Source organism: Mus caroli, unplaced genomic scaffold (assembly GCF_978045245.1).
Source record: "Mus caroli unplaced genomic scaffold, Mus_caroli_1 scaffold_10, whole genome shotgun sequence".
In the NCBI taxonomy this organism is placed as follows: domain Eukaryota; kingdom Metazoa; phylum Chordata; class Mammalia; order Rodentia; family Muridae; genus Mus; species Mus caroli.
Genome location: NW_028227265.1, coordinates 109,335,596 through 109,352,758, shown reverse-complemented (window position 1 = coordinate 109,352,758; position 17,163 = coordinate 109,335,596). Strand labels below are relative to the sequence as shown.

Sequence of the window (17,163 nt, the reverse complement as noted above, 5' to 3'; positions counted from 1 at the left end):
CCTGTGATGTAACTGTATCCCCTGCACTGAACCTTTGTACTGTGGTGTAACTGTATCCCCTGCACTGCACCTTTGTACTATGATGTAACTGTATCCCCTGCACTGCACCTTTGTACCTCCTGTGATGTAACTGTAGCCCCTCACTGCACCTTTGTACCTCCTGTGATGTAACTGTATCCCCTCACTGCACCTTTGTACCTCCTGTGATGTAACTGTATCCCCTGCATTACACCTTTGTACCTCCTGTGATGTAACTGTATCCCCTGCACTGCACCTTTGTACCCCCTGTGATGTAACTGTAGCCCCTCACTGCACCTTTGTATTATCTGTGATGTAACTGTAGCCCCTCACTGCACCTTTGTACCTCCTGTGATGTAACTGTATCCCCTGCATTACACCTTTGTACCTCCTGTGATGTAACTGTATCCCCTGCACTGCACCTTTGTACCCCCTGTGATGTAACTGTAGCCCCTCACTGCACCTTTGTACTATCTGTGATGTAACTGTAGCCCCTCACTGCACCTTTGTACTATCTGTGATGTAACTGTAGAACATCATCTTGTAGAAGGGAACCAGTGGAGATACTTTCTCACCCACATTACTTAGGCATCTTTCCAATCACATACCTATCAAAAGAGCATCCTGTGTGTCTTAGCAAAAACAAAATTCAGCCTAGATCAGAAGGCAAATATGATTGGAAAGAGCAGTGAATACAGAAATTGGTTAAAGAAATTATATTAATATAATGAGTGTTGACTATAATAAGGAAATCCCAGGAGCTGACAGACACAACACTCTCTGTGCTTCGTGGGGGTAATGGACTGCAGAAACAAATGGCTGCTAGCCACACCAAGTGTAATCCATCTCGCCCTGGCCCTACGCCTATGCAAAGGATCTGACACCCACTTTTGAAAGAGTAAAGATCACAGCAAACTGTATTCTACAAAAGAATATGGAAAATTAGAACCAAACTTTTTTTTTCAGTTTCCTTTTTTCTTTTCCATTGGATATTTTCTTTACATTTCAAATGTTATCTCCTTTCCCAGTCTCCCACCACACCCATCTGGAAACCCTCTATCCCATCCTCGCTCCCCCTGCTTCTGTGAAAGTGTTCCTCCACTCACCCACCCACCCACTCCCACCTCCCCGCCCTCAGTTCCCCTACACTGGGGCATCTATTGAGCCTTCATAGGACCAAGAACCTCTCCTCCCATTGATGCATGACAAGACCATCCTCTGCAACATATGCAGCTGGAGCCATGTGTACTCCTTTGTTGATGGCTTAGTCCCTGAGAGCTCTTCGGGGACTGGTTGGTTAATAATGTTGTTCTTCCTGTGGGGTTGCAATCCCCTTCAACTCCTTCGGTCCTTTCTCTAACTCCTCTATTGGGGACCCCGCGCTCAGTCCAGTGGTTGGCTATGAGCATCTGTCTTTGTATTTGTAATGCTCTGGCAGGGCCTCTCAGGAGACAGCCATATCAGGCTCCTTTCAGCATGCACTTCTTGGCATCCACAGTAGTGTCTGGGATTGGTGACTGTATATGGGATGAACCCCCAGGTGGGACAGTCTCTGGGTGGCCTTTCCTTCAGTTTCTGCTCTAGACTTTATCTCCATATTTGCTCCTGTGAGTATTTTGTTCTCCTAAGAAGGACTGAAGTACACATTTTGGTCTTCCTTCTTCTTGAGCTTCATGTGGTCTGTGAATTGTATCTTTGTTTATTTGGAGCTTCTGGGCTAATATCCACTTATCAGTGAGTGCATATCATGCGTGTTCTTTTGTGATTGGGTCACCTCACTCAGGATGATGTTTTCTAGTTCCATCCATTTGCCTAAGAATTTCATGAATTCATCATTTTTAATAGCTAAGTAGTACTCCATTGTGTAAATGTACCACATTTTCTGTATCCATTCCTCTGTCGAGGGGCATCTGGGTTCTTTCCAGCTTCTGGCTATTATAAATAAGGCTGCTATGAACATAGTGGAGCATGTGTCCTTCTTACCAGTTGGAGCATCTTCTGGGTGTATGCCCAGGAGTGGTGTAGCTGGGGCCTCAGTGCATAGTAGTATTACGTCCAATTTTCTGAGGAACTGCCAAACTGATTTCCAGAGTGGAACCAAACATTATGATAGGTGACCTGGTCACCTTAACTTGGAGATGAGCAGACCAGGGACCAGGTAATAGTTTCCTGGGTCTTAATCTTCCATAGTCTTTTCTGGATGTCCCCGGCTGTGGCAGTGATGTCACGTGCAGCTTAGAAACCCATCTGTAGAGTCAGCATTCGGTTACCAGCCAGAGGACCGTCTCCATGGCACACTCCACTTCCATGCTGTTGTTTTTCATGTGTGAGTCATCTCGTGCTTCACTTCCATGTTACTTCCTACATCCATCCCAGTAATTAAGTGAACAATGACATTTCTAAGTTCTATTTAACTTTCTTATTAAGAAAGATTTAGTGGTTAAAAGCCTCCAAAAATACTCTGTGAAAAAAAATGATCAAATGTTGATGTTCCGCGATAGGATTAGTATACATAGAAGCATATCTCCATCTGCCCTGGATTCTAGCAGGGAATGCTGTAGTCATTAATCAACTGTGCGAATCAAATGAAGAAGCAGAATTCTGGCAACATCCTGAATACTTAGCCTCCAGAGACTGGGAGATATTGATGGCGAGGAGCCAGCAAAGGTTTCGTGGTTTTTGTGTTTAACTATCTTAAAAGCATATCTTTGCTGTGTTATTTTCTTCAGTCCTGGTCATTGTTGGATTAAAATAAAATGTTAGTTGTGGATTTAAAATAAAATCCTAGTTACTCTGTGGAAGCCTAATGGAGAGACCCATTTGTGTTTGCCAAGTACGTGAGAGTCACCTTAACAAAGTGTAAACAAAACTCAAAAGCTGAGGAGGATTGGTAGGAAACATTGAGGCGTGTGGGAGAAAAGACCCTTCCTCTGCTTTGGATATATAAAAACCACAGCAAGAGGGTCAGACTTTGCAAACCGGCAGTTCCAATTCTAAGAAGGTATCAGAAGAGACTGAATGGCCAATCATGCAAAAGAAGCCACAGCGAGGGTGGAGTTAGGGTTCCCATTGCAAAATACAGGTCTGTGTGTTTGCACACTTGATTCTTGTCTGGTGTTCTGGGGCCCTGTAGAAGCTGTAAGAGGCTGGACTGGATGGAGAATGTAGATCTCTGGGGCCCAGGCCTTGGCATTTGGAGCCCAGCTTCTCTTTCTGTCCTGTCCGTGGCTCTTGCTCTGTGGAGATGTGTACAAGAAGCCTGACTTTCCTACCTCCACAGCCGTGAGCTACTCTTGTGCCTTTCCAGCCATTATGGCCTGCATCTCTTAACTGTGAGCCAAAATAAAGACTTCTTGAGTAAGACACCTGTCAGGTGCCTGAGCACAAAAGTGAAGAAAATGACCATTGCAGATGGCCATAGTCACCATTCACAAGAGTGACCGTTCAGACCCACCGTCCCCGAGCAAGATTTACGATAGCGATTAAAAGATAATTACAGCTTGTCCATAGATAGGATATTTTATACTAGTAAGAGTATGCTGGCTAAAATCCTATATACTGTGTTACACTATTTAATATTATACTTAATTTTAAATGCTCATATAATACTTGTTGCCTGAAGTTAGGATATTATATGTATATTTATAATATGTGTATTTCTATGTCTGTGTATCTGCATGTTCCTGTGACTTACAGTGCCTGTGTGCACATGTTGGTCTGAAAGGGTGTCCATGTCTGTGTGTGTGTGTATAGGTTTGTGAGCATCTGTTCTAAGTGTGAGGATAATGTGTCCACCTTCTCTGTACATGCTACAGACATGGAGACAGAATTAAGGAGAAACTAGGTACAAAAATATTGGAAGATTCATGTTATGATAGTAAAGGGTATATTATATGCGCTGTTTATATTTTCTATTTCATATCCATGACCTAGTTATATTTTATATCACCTTTCAGAAGCTCACAAGTTTACATTTGACTAACTTACTGTGAATCTAAGTAAATGTAGCTGGCTCACTTGTCAAGACCAGTCATAGAGCTGACTTGCTCTCCTGACAAAATACTTTGCTTTTTGAATTCAGTGTTTATGACAGTGATTTGGTTTTATTGAGTTACTTGATTTCTTGTCTTCACTGAATTTTATTGGAGAAACCATGCTAATGTAATCAGTACAAATAACTGTCTGCTTGTATTATGTAATATTTACTAGTGCTTGCTGAGCCCCCCCCCCTTGTTTTACAGATGGTGACATTAAGATCCAGCCTGAACGTCGTCTCTACACTGTGAGTTTGCCTCCTCCAGGGTATATCCCCTGTTTGCCTGAACCGACCAGCTGTGCGGATTCTGAGAATGCCTCCAGCGGTGGTGACACAGAAGGTAAAAAGTCTGGGCAGGAGGGAAATGGAGCCTGTTTCCATCATGATTTTCTGTATTGCACCATTTTTTAGTCTTGTAAATTAGCTTCTAAACTGATAATTTGATGGGTATGAGTAAGCATGGTACTGTATACCCAATCATATACTGGGCTGTTAGATATTTCACAGCCATTACAAATTATTACAAACTCGCAATAACAGAGGAGAACTTGGGCCAGGAACTTGCGGCTTGGATGAGGTTATGAGCTCATTTGTCGACACACGAGCAGTCTGGACTAGAGAGCTCTGCATTGCTGGCATTGGTCTTGCTTTAGTAGAACTTTGGCCGTGATTTTCTAAGCTTTTTCAAATATGCTAATAACTATAAAATGAAAGAATCAACTTATTTTTATCTGTCTTGAGAAGAGATTAGCCTATTATAATTGTGTTTATTGTTGGATGACTTCTGGAAGAGAGTATGATATTTAACTCAGTTCACGATGGAGTAATTGTGTTAGTGTTTCCAAATGTTAGGTTTTTATCTTAAAATCAAAATGGTTGAGTTTTCCCTTTGAATATTCAATTTGAAAACTTTTTAAAGAGGAACCTATAATCTTTAAATACAGATTCCCTCATCTTAGGATGATTCCTATCAAGTAAAATTGGGAAAGTCTTTATCCTAAATCTTAGTTAATTTGACTATGAAGAAGTTGTGGTTTTTGTAACACATTCATCTTTCTGGGTTCCTAATTAGAAAATCAGAACCACTTAGGAGTTGGAATAACTTAGGAGCCACATAGTCACTGTTTCAAGCTCTGTCGGAAGTCTTTGAAATATTATCAAATGGGTAATTTATTTAGGAAATTTAAATGTGTGCTTATGAAAACTGAATATTTTGGTGAATGTATGTCATTGTGTGCCAGGGGCCAAGCCTGAGAGCCAGGTCATGAGGTGGGACACAGCATAGGAAGAAGGCCGGAGGCTGATGACCTCTGACCTTGTAACTCTCTCTCTGACTGTTCTGGGGGTCAAAAGCTGCTGACCTGGCAATTTCACAGAGAAAGAAAAAGAAAGAAAGTCAGGCAGGCACGCACCACACATATTGTACATACATACAGACAAACAGACGTATATACATATAAATACATTGGGTGGGTGGAGCAGAGTGCCAAAAGCCAAACTTTATTTCTTTTTTCAGCCTGTTTATACCTTCTTAGACAACTCTTTATAAAATTACCTCATAGATAAAATGTTACACAAAAGGGGAGTTACAGGCAGATAGTAAGTTTAAAGCAGCGTTTCATCCTATAGGCTCATAATAAGTTCATAGCAAGTTTCACACAGCCTTGCTTTCTCGTAGTACACACTTGCCATAGCCTTTCCTGGATGGCTTCTGTCAATTGTGAACTTAGTATCTTTCATCAGAAAGGGTCCTGGGTTCATTCATGAGCTGTTCTGTGCAGTTGGTTCTCATTTATGCACCTCTCTATACAGTTCATTCTCTTGCCTGCCTCCACAGACGGGTTTTATTCTGAGTAGTTGGCCCGGGTGCTACGCTTGCAGTCAGCTATCCTGTGCTTTAATACCCCGCAGGCACTCCACTCACACGCCATGGCATCAACCTGGCTCTCATTCTCCCACTGCTGTGTTCTGGGCTCTCACGTCCTCATTCACATGTCACACAGCCAGCTCCCACCCGCTCCCTGCATACATGCAATTCTCACGTGTCACATCTGTACAAAGTTTGTTTTGTGATGCTGAGGTCAGTTGTCCACTCATGAGATTTTACAGTCGTTTGGTTCTCACATGCTGCTCTTACATAATGGTGCTCATGCATGTACCACTATATATAGTCACTGTTACATGATGCATGCCACTATATGTAGTTGCTGTTACATAATGATGGTCACATGTGTACAGCTATATATAATCACTGATACATAGCAGTGTTCACACGTGTACCACTATATGTAGTCGCTGTTACATGATGGTGTTCACAGTGTACCACTGTATGTAGTCGCTGTTACACATGGTTATTTACTCTCACCCTGCTGTATTCAGTTGGCTCCATTGCTGATGGTTATCCTTGCGGGTAACCTACTGCAAAGAGCTGTGTCAGTTAAGAAAGCCTCACTTTGCTGTAAACATGAAATCCATGCTTCCTAACTGTGCCAGGGTGAAACTCTTTCAGGAACCAGAAACACATTGGCACCAAGTTGGCAAATACGTGCTTTTCCTAAGGTTTTTATGTGTGACTAAGTGTCCCTGAGCTCTTGAGCAGTTGTGCTCTTCCTGTGGCCTACAGTTGTTGTTACTTCCTCCAGGCAGACTGCTGGGAACTGTTGTGGCCTAGTGAAACCAGAGCTGAATTGAGTTCTGGAGTCCAGGCATTAGAATTCAGTCTATTGACATTGCAATGGCAATTGATCAGACTCAGTGGTATGGTTACCGTGGCTTCCAAACGTTACCAGAAGTTACATTTTTCATTGAACGTTAAGTCAGAGTGATTCTACTCTCCATTTTCTTCTCTGCTTCCTGGCTTCTGGGAGGTAGATATGTCACCTCTGTTATAGATCGGAAGTGTGGGTGAGGAGCATGCCTGCCCCGGAGCAGGTCAGCCAGGAACCAGGGCTCTGGGACAAGCCCACAACAGAAGAGGGCATCAGATCTCATTACAGATGGTTGTGAGCCATCATGCAGTTGCTGGGATTTGAACTCAGGACCTCCGGAAGAACAGTCAGTGCTCTTAACCGCTGAGCCATCTCTCCAGGCCCACCCCAAACGTTTTTTTATCTCTTTTGAGAGAGTCTTGCCTTTTCACCCAGGCTGGTGTCAGACTCACAGTCTGCTCTCCTGAGACTCTCCAGTGCTAGGATCCAAGGGGTGCACTACCATGCCCAGCCCTCTGCCAGTCCTCTGATGGGGCCTCCACTTCCCTAACCTAAATGGACCTCTATCTTGACACCTAGGCCTAGCTGCAGAGGACCTGCCAGAGACTGGCCTGCTGCTGCTGTTTGCTTCCCACACAGGACCCTGCTGGAGGCCTGCAGCCTATTCATGAGTCAACATAAGCTAAAAACATCTCTCCGGTTTCTCAGGATGTCTATGAACAGCTTGGAGATAGAATTCAGCTGGGGAGTTGATATCTCAACTTTGAATGCTTATAACTTACACCCAAATGTTTTAATTTTTTTTTCTATCAACTTATTTAAATATGCTTTTCATTATGAATTCCATAAAATAAGCATTTAATGACATTTGAAATGATAGGGTTGGAGAAAAATGTAAGAATCCCCACTGTTTGTTCATGTCGACCATGTCTGTTCTCCATAAAACAAGAATATTAGGAGTCCTGGCCTGCCTGGCTCCGGGCTGGGGTGAGTTTGAGCAAGTCCTGTACCCCAAAAATGGATTCAGTTAATAAGTACGGAATCCTCGGTGTTCATCAGGTAGTAGGCTGTGCACTGGGGTCAGAGGATGAAGGATCTAGCCCCAGCCTAGTAGAGCACAGGGTCAACAGCCTGAAGATGAGCCAGTGTAGTAAGTGTATCTTGCTGTGGCCTAACTGAAGGATTCCATTAGTGCCCCATGGGCACAATGACGTGAGAAGTATAAGAATTCCAGGCATGGACTTCTTACATTAACCACCAGACTTGCTGTTCTTTCCTAGGACTGCAGGGCTTCTACAAATCTGTTGGAGTCCCCAACAAGTAGATGCAGAGCCCAGAACCCGCAGCTCTTTCTGGTATAAGCCATAGAGACATCTGAGAGGAGCGAAGGGGAGTTTCTAGACCCCCTCAGTTGTCATTTTAAGCAAAGAAGGCATGGGGGTTGAGAATGGAAAGGGGTGGGTTTGCCCTTGCTGTCCGCCGAAACCATATCAGTCATTTTCTTTGATTTACTAGGACAGATGGACTGACTGACTGACAACTGACTGACAGACAGTAACTTGTAGATAGCTGGAGAACAAGGTTGACTGCCACTGTGTACCAGTCCCTCACCAACTGCCTCCCACATGCCTGCACTCAGGGTTCTGCCCAGCCCTGTAGTGTAAGTGGAAGCCTAGACCAACTGCCCAGCAGCACCCCCACCCCATCAACATAGCAGCAAGTCTGGTGTTTACAACTGTGTCTGGAATCCTTATGTGTCTCATGTGCCCTAGGACTCAGGGTTCTTCCGCTGGGCCACCGCAAGCAGCACTTACCACGTTACAGCATCTTCAGATCTGTCAGACCTGTGCTCCATTGTGTGTTTATCCCTTGTTCCTAATGCATGGCCTACTACCTTATGGATCTGTGTATGTGTGTGTGTGTGTGCAGTGAAGACAGGGATGTGCTCAGAACACAGGCTGTGGGACCAAGACCCCTACCACACAGACATCCTGCTCACTCCATGTCTTCCTTGATTCATTATTTGGGGCAATCTCTGGGTGTAACAAACACAGACTTGCAGCTACTTAGGAACAAATGGAAATCATGAGTATGTGAGGGAAGGCACATTTGTAATGCTGACGTTTTAAAGGTAAAACGGGGTCGTCCATACCCTCCCCATCTATATGGGTTAAATTAAATGTTGTCCTAGGTAAAGAGAGACTCCTCCCCTCCCTGGGACTCCATTCCTACCCTTGTATCCTGGTGTCTGTTGATTCCCAAAGCTAGTCTGCCTCTGGGCTGTTGCTAACAAAACAGCTCTCAATAAACTCTACCCAGACAGCCTTTCCTTTTTTGGCAAAATCTCCCTAGCAATTCTTTAGTGTACTAATTACTTGTTTACTGTTGACACATCTGCAGGACACTGCCCTATGAAAAGCTATATGATCTATTGCAGCGGTAGTAAAATTCCTTTGTTCCCAAGGAATGATAACCTGGCCTATGCACAGACACACACACACACGCAGATATATTTGTATGTACACATACACACACAAACACACATGTGTGCATACAAGTGCATGGCATGAGTGTTCCATGTTCATTTTCCTCTTTTGGTGGGTAAAATTAAGAAAATTTTATTCTGTAGACATTGTGTGGTCACTGATGTTCATATATATCCAGGTGAAAAGCATTCTGTGCTTTAAGAAAAACTTTTATAATAAATCATAAAGAAATTTATTTTAAACAATTCTTTAGCATTTTACCATCAAAGATTAAGGCAAATCTGCATACTCAGGACATATATATGCTTATTGATTTTTACCAAGGGAAATAAAGATGAGTACCTGATATAGCTGGACATAGCATTTGGTTTCTCTTCTCATTGCTGTCATCAAACACCTGACAAAAGTCGTGTGTCGGATAAAACTGTTTGGGCTCACAGCTGAGGGAATGCAGGCCATCTCGGCAGGCAGCAAAGTGCAGCTGCAGGGGCTGGAGGCCACTGGTCCTATTGCACCCACAGTCGGGAGGCAAAGGGATGTGAATGCCCTGTGAACTATGACCCTATGAACTGTACACTGATGATCTCAGGTAGGTGACGTGCTCCTCTCGGTAACCTTTGTGCCGCTGTCGCCACCGCTGTCGCCGCCGCCGCCTCCGCCGCCGCCGCACAGACCCTCAGTTTGCAGTCTTGCAGACTTTCCTTGCGCTCGTCCAGGGGCAGTTGTTTTTCCCAGACCTTCATTTTTTTGGATAGCTAGCTCTCCGCCCCTCTCATTCTTCCTAGATTGTTGAAAGCATTGAGTTTTCTAAGCTACGCCATACCCTCTCTGGAAGTACAGGATATTCTACAGCTAGTCACTCCATGAAACTCCTTTGTGTCCCCTCTAGTTTAAAGTAATGCACTTCATTATGGCAATTTCATACACTGTTCTTATCTGTCCTCCTCCCCCACTTCGGTCCCTTGCCCCCTGCCCCTGACTTGCTGGTTCCCTTCTTCCTGCAGTAAACCCCTACTGATTTCATGTCTCATGTATTGGGCCAGAATAAACTATTTAGTGCCTCCTGAAGTCTGGTTGGGGGCTGTTCCTACCCCAGCCAGCACAGTAGTTGAGCTGTCTAGAAAAGCACTGAGAGCCGGCATGCAGAGGAGGCTGCAGCCTGCCCGCCGAGTGGAAAGAGGCAGAGCACAGGGCGTGGGCACACAGCTGCTCCTGAAATACAGCAGACCAACAGACAGAAGCAGGGTCACTGGGATCCCGTAACACAGCAGCATCAAAAAGACACCTCGCTAATGGGTGGGGACAGGTAAGCAAGGAGCAAGTCATTTTGGACCAAACTTTCAAGGTCTTTAAGATTTTGATTTGGTTTTGTCCCGGAGATGTACTACCACCTGCTTCTGAGAATCCAGAGATGGCAGATCCAGATGTGTGTGTGGACAGGTCACTCTGCAGGAAGGAGTGCTTCGAAGGCACGTCTGCAGTGTGAGCCATCACATCTAACAACACTTCACCAGACCTGGGGGGGGGGGGCGGCTGGGCGGTACCAGGATGTCTCAGCAACAACAGTAGCAGATTACAGTGGACAGGCAGTAGAGACTGTTCTCAGTAGAGGCTGAGATCCCCGGGGGAAGGGACTGGCCAGAGCCACCTCTGCCCTTTCTGAGAAAGTCTTCTTGCTGGTGTCTTTCTAAGTCTCTGGATAAAATCTCTTGAGATCTGACACATCTGAAAGACATGAGACTTTGAACAGTTAGGGTAGGGCCTGGTGAAAGCCTTATAAATTATATGGAGCCAGAACATGTAACATTCCATGAATTGTGTGACAGACTCTGATGGTTAAGACCTTCATATTTCGTTCTGGAGACATTGTCTATAGTTGTAGAGGCTTGGTCTCCTGACCTGGAGACATTGTATCTAATTGTGGAGCCTTGGTCTTCTGACCTGGTTGGACTTTTTCCTCCAAGATCATAACAGTGTTTGTTTGGAAACCCATTTCTTTCTCTCCTGTTTGGGAGTGTTAGTCACATGTTTCTGTCCCCCACACCCCCCAACACACACACACACATGTCAGCCTTGAGCTATTGACGCTCAGTGTAGCAATCATCCTAACACAGTGACTTCTATCTCAGTATCTGCGCATCACCCAGTATTAGCATGTCCTAGAGTATGGAAACACACTGGGATATTGGTGAATCTCGGTGAGCATGTTCAAGTCCTGACAAGATCGAATGCTGTTTTATGTTTAAACTGTCACTGGGAGCCAACTCACAGTTTTCTTGAAGACAGAAACAACACAAGCATTACAGGCCAGTCTGGTAAAATGTATTTTGTTTCAAAATTGAAATTCCTCTTTGTGTCTCTTTTGTAGATTTCTTGTGTCCTCTGGCAGTGATTTAAAGCCTTGTAGAACCCTGTTACTGCTCCTCCCAATAAGACAATGTTAACCTTGGGTCACAGCGTTTTGAGAAACCCACCTTTCACTATTGAATACTGATGGCTCAGTTTGTTTCTCATGCCCTATATTTGCTAATCGCTTAAGTAGCTGAACCACAGATGCAGCTCTGCAACAGATAGCAACAAGCCTTGACGCCTTGCCTTGTCTCCTTAGAAACAGCATTGTAACTATGCTCCCTAATTTCAGTTCCAGCTCCACAGTGAACCCCCCAGGTGTCCAAGGAGCCTGATGTCTTAGGCCACGTGCATTATTGAAAATACCACTGGGTGATGTCAGGAGTGTATTCAGCTGGTTGCTGATACACCTGTCATTAGTGCTTTCTTTGCTTTAATCTCCATTTCCCCAGTTAAGTGAAGACTCTGATTAGCTATTTCCCTTTTCTGCTTTCATCTTGTTACCAAGGATGTGTCACTTGGAACAAAGTAAGCTGACAGTCATTTGTGAGGATGGCAAGCTCACGTGGTTCTAGAGCAGACCATCATGGCTGTGGCTTCTGTCTGGTCTGATGAGAAGGACACAAGCCCTGCCTGATGGTGGAACCAGCCCAGGTCCTAGACCATCATCAGCATCTATGCAGAAAGCCGTGATTAGAAAATACTGAAGCAGAAAGCTCGGTTGTAACAAACAGGCAAGTCCTTGGAAGAAGTGCCTTTTCTATATGCTCTAATAGTATTCTTTCTCCTAAATTAAAAAAAAATCATAGCTATTAACAATGCTAATCAAAGGAAAGTCAAACATAGAAGATGTCCAGGAAGTAAACTGTCATCCTCGGGGCAGTAGGCAGATGTCATGATAAGTATTAAATCTCTCTGTGTACATATTAATGTGTACACGTACACATAGTTCTCACATAAGCTCTGCTTTTATTATATTATGGAGGGTTTTTTTAAACTTTCCTATGTATCATTTTCCGAGAATAATAAAATCTATTTCAAGAGACACTTCTTTTATAACTGGCTTCCCTTTCCCTTTGAACTTCCAGATGTTTATGTAGTGCTGCGCTAGAGTCTTTGTGCATGAACACTATCACATATGCATGTACATCACATTGCAGTGTGTACGTCAGGACAGCTCCTAAAGATAAAGACTCTTGGGAATTAGAGGTCCCAGGTTGTCTTAGGATTGCTATTGCTGTGATGAAACACCATCACCAAAGCAACTCGAGGAGGAAAGGGTTTATTCAGCTTACACTCAGCACTGCTGTTCATCACCAAAGGAGGTCAGGACAGGAACTCAAACAGGACAGGAACCTGGGGGCAGGAGCTGATGCAGAGGCCATGGAGCGGTGCTGCTTACTGGCTTACTCATCATGACTTGCTCAGCCTAATATATTATAAAACCAAGCACCACCAGCCCACCAAGGGTAGAGCCCTCCCACATCAGTCAATAATTAAGAAAATGCCTCACCGCTGGATCTTACGGAGGCAGTGTCTCCTCTGAGATGATTCTTACGTATGTCAAGTTGACACAAAATCAGCCAGGGCATAGGCTTTAAAGCAAATTAACAGAGTCTTATTTTCACACTAGGGGTGTGTGTGTGTGTGTGTGTGTGTGTGTGTGTGTAAGCAGAAGACAGCTTGCAGGAGTTGGTTCTCTCCTTCCACCATATGGGTTTCAGGGATCAAACCGAAGTCATTAGGCCAAGTGGCCAGGGCGCCTACCAGCCGAGCTATCTTAAGATAGCCAGCAGAATCTTTTAGACAGCTGCCCCGGTTCACATTCTTAACATTGGCCTAAGCATTTTTAACCTTATAGGCTTTAGCCAATTGTTTGGATAACATCTTTTACATTTTCACGTCAGAAAATTATCCCTTAGGGAAATTTTTCCTAAACCTAAAATTAATAACGTACAGATTTGAGTATAAAGATGACAGAAGACACTATGAAAAATAACCTGAAAAGGAAATAAAGCCAGAAGCGTCTGTGTATGGCATGATTTACACCCCAAGGAGAAAAGGTGTGCTGTCTGGAGAATGGCACTGATGGTCCAGATGTTCCTGAAAGAACCAGTGTTCTCATAGTAAACGCGTAAACCGTCCTCCGTGCCGTGCCTCATCTTCAGGTTCTTCATACAAAACATCTGGCCCACTGAAAATAGGTAAATTCTTTCTTCTAAAAAATAAATTTACTTGTTTTAATCCAGTACCTTCTCTTGGATTATCGTTTTGTTTCTTCAGCATGCTTAGAAAACATCTTCATGGCGAGTTAGTTGCTACCTCTTGTCCGTGGCCCTCTTCAGTCTTGTTCGTCCTAACCTGAGTTCCTCTCCAGATGAGCTCTAATCACTCAACTCATCTGCGTGTGGAGCAGGATGGTGTGCAGATGTGGGGGTGGCCGGCTTTGCACTCCTGAGGGGCCTGGGGCCTGTGGGAACTCTGATGTCAGCGCTGGGTAAGCTAAAGTGAACAGTTAGTCATGCGAGCAGCTGTGCCCGTGCTCCCCTCAGCTCAGAACTGCAAGGGTGGAGTGAGTGAGAATCAGCCGCCCGTCCTTTAAGTATGTTTTGACAGACTCAAGCCTTCATTGCAAGACAGACAGGTTTCAAATCTTATTGATGATGCTTTGGCCATGTTCAACAGTTTGTCTTTACTGAGGAGAGCCTGAGCCAGGACTCTGGGTACCATGTGGCCAAGCAACGGGTAACAGGTAATGTGGCATCCTGAGAGACCAATAGAAAAATAGAACTTCCCCCAGGTACAGCAAGGCCCTGGCTGGTCAGGAGGGAGACACATTCCTGTACTCCACGTATGCCTGGGATAGGACAACGGTTCGTTTGTATTGTATGCGGACATGAGGCAGAACATTCAACTCTGTCCATGCCTGGCTTCTCCCTCAAATGAGGTGGCTGTGAGTGAGGCTACAGATAGAGACATCCCCAATTAAGGCATGTGGTAGTTTGAATAGAATGGTCCCTGTTGGCTCACATGCTCCAATACTTGGTCCTCAGAACTGTTTGGGAAGAATTAGGAGGTGTGGCCTTGTTAGAGGGGGTGTGTCAACAGGGATGGGCTTGGAGGTTTTAAAAGACTCCCATCATTTCCAGCCACCCTCTCACCCCATACTGTGTTGCATGTGGGGAGGTGACATCTTTGTAGAGTTGGTTCTCTCCTTCTGGGGCTTCAAGTTAGGTGGTCAGGCTTGAGGGCAAGCACCTTAACCCACTGAGTCATCTTGCCAGCCCCATATATTATTCCTAGAAATTACCAATGAAATAGGGAAGGGAAATACTTCCAGACACCAGGAAAGTGTATGCAGCTGTTATCAACATAGACACAGAGCAGAAGCAGGGTCCATGTATGAGGATTGCTCAAGATTCTGAAGTGCAGTGAAAGAAGAAGGCCATATATATGCTAGTCTGTGAGCTTGGAATACCAACTCCACTGTCTTCGCGCACCCAGCCACTTCTTCCATTAAAAGCCTGTGCCTGTGAACTTGAGTTTGTCCAGGTGGCTGTGCAAAGGGCCTTGCAATCCACCTCCACCAGGGGGCCCTCTTGCATTCCATCGGCCGTGGCTCCTGGGACTTAGAAACTCCTGACTTTAAAAAAAAAAAAGTGAGCAAGTTGATTTTCAACTCAGAAGTTCATGCATGCAGTTAGGGTGATAAAAGAATGTTTTTACAAGATTTCTGCTTCAAAACTTTCCACACAAATGGACTGTTTGGATCTGTGGTTGGCCATGCATTATCCACTCAACGATTCCATTCAGGCGAGGAGTCTTGGACATCACTGTGTTCTCTCCGGTTGTAGAAGCTGCTAGCTATGTGATACAGATTAACTAATTGATAGCTCGAGACTCCTAGTTAGAACCTAGAAGAACCAGTGTCCTGGTTTCAATTCACACTAGTCCTGTTTGATCGTTAGAAAGCCTGAGTAAAAGAGCTGTTTCGATGCGGGGCACCAGGGAGCAAGTCTCCTGCCCAGTCCATCTGAATGGACCCAAGCGTACGACTTTGGGCTCTAGAAGGTGCTGGCTGATGTTTATAAGGATAAACGAGCGGGTGCGGCTCTCAGAATACAAGAAATTCTGCTGCATGTTCTGTTTCTGCCCCACCTAAAATCCAAATCGTTTGAGAACCACCCCTGCAGGTGTTGGATATGCAGAAACACCTACGGCAGGATCCTTCCTGGTAGAGAGCTAGCAGTGAGTAAGGAAAAAAAAAAACAAAAAACAGATTTTATCAGTTATACAGACCATATGCTGTGGCGATGCCAGGGATGGTGGGGTCAGCTCTGGACATTCAGGCAAGCTTTTCTGAAGGACTTGGATTTTAAGTCGGTGCTGTGAGAAGAGATTGAGAAATAAAGAATTGGGATGGTTCAGGCTTAGGCAGAGAGGGCAGTGATAGTGAGGGGTTCCCGGTGGGTATGTGGAGAAAAGCATTCTCAAGCGTTCAGCCTGACACATCTCCAAGGCTGTAAGTGACCTTCCTTATGCGTATGACTCAGTCGGAAACCACAATTCTAAAAATAGATCCAAAGTCTTTTCATTATTATTTTTTAAAATATGTTCATGTGTGTAAGACATGAGTTTTGTTTGACACTGTAATATTTAACACCACAGAAGAAGCAAATATGTGGATTGTGATGTGGTTTACATGTCATATAGAAGCATAAAATCCTGTCTTCAGAAATCCAGCAAACCATGTCCAAATCAGTGAGGGGCTACAGACTAAATAGCACCAAATGCTAAACTTAGGGAACAAATATTGAAATTTTCTCTCTAGAAAAGTCATTTCTAAGCACCTGGCAAGAAGGTAGCACTACATGAGGAGGTGGTACACGGTCATACATTTTAGACAGTCGGTTTTTCCTACAGTAATTTCTGTCAGACCACCCTACTAACATTAAGAGACAGAACCTGAGAGTCAGAAACAAGTACAAAGTATTGAAGGCTTTGATGTTTAGTCCTTGTCTTAGTCAGGGTTTCTATTCCTGCACAAACATCATGACCAAGAAGCAAGTTGGGGAGGAAAGGGTTTATTCAGCTTACACTTCCATACTGCTGTTCATCACCAAGGAAGTCAGGACTGGAACTCAAGCAGGTCAGAAAGCAGGAGCTGATGCAGAAGCCATAGAGGGATGTTCCTTACTGGCTTGCTCAGCCTGCTCTCGTACTGAACCCAAGACTACCAGCCCAGGGATGGCACCACCCACATGGGGACCTCCCCCCTTGATCACTAATTGAGAAAATGCCTTACAGCTGAATCTCATGGAGGCATTTCCTCAAGGGAGGCTCCTTTCTGTGATAACTCCAGCCTGTGTCAAATTGACACAAAACTAGCCAGTACAGTCCTTATCTCTGATAACTTAGTTGGTTCTGTTTACTCCCAGGAAGAGGGGGGAATGCAGCTTGGCAGTCTAATAGCTAATATCAGGAAGATAGAGTATGCTCTAAACCTAACAACCCATTAGCAGCTAAAGGCAGCAGAAGAGCCAGTCATATACTCCAAGAAAAGTGG

At 44.5% G+C, this 17,163-nt stretch overlaps 1 protein-coding gene across 2 annotated transcripts in view; it reads left to right on the top strand.

Moving 5' to 3' along the window:
• The window catches only part of Erich1 (glutamate rich 1), a 66,325-nt gene that overhangs the window by 26,661 nt on the left and 22,501 nt on the right, over positions 1-17,163 (top strand). For both annotated transcript variants that reach the window (XM_085844124.1, XM_085844123.1), the window contains exon 3: positions 4,260-4,394. In XM_085844124.1, coding sequence (XP_085700250.1) covers positions 4,260-4,394 — 135 coding nt within the window. The remainder of the gene's footprint in view (positions 1-4,259; positions 4,395-17,163) is intronic.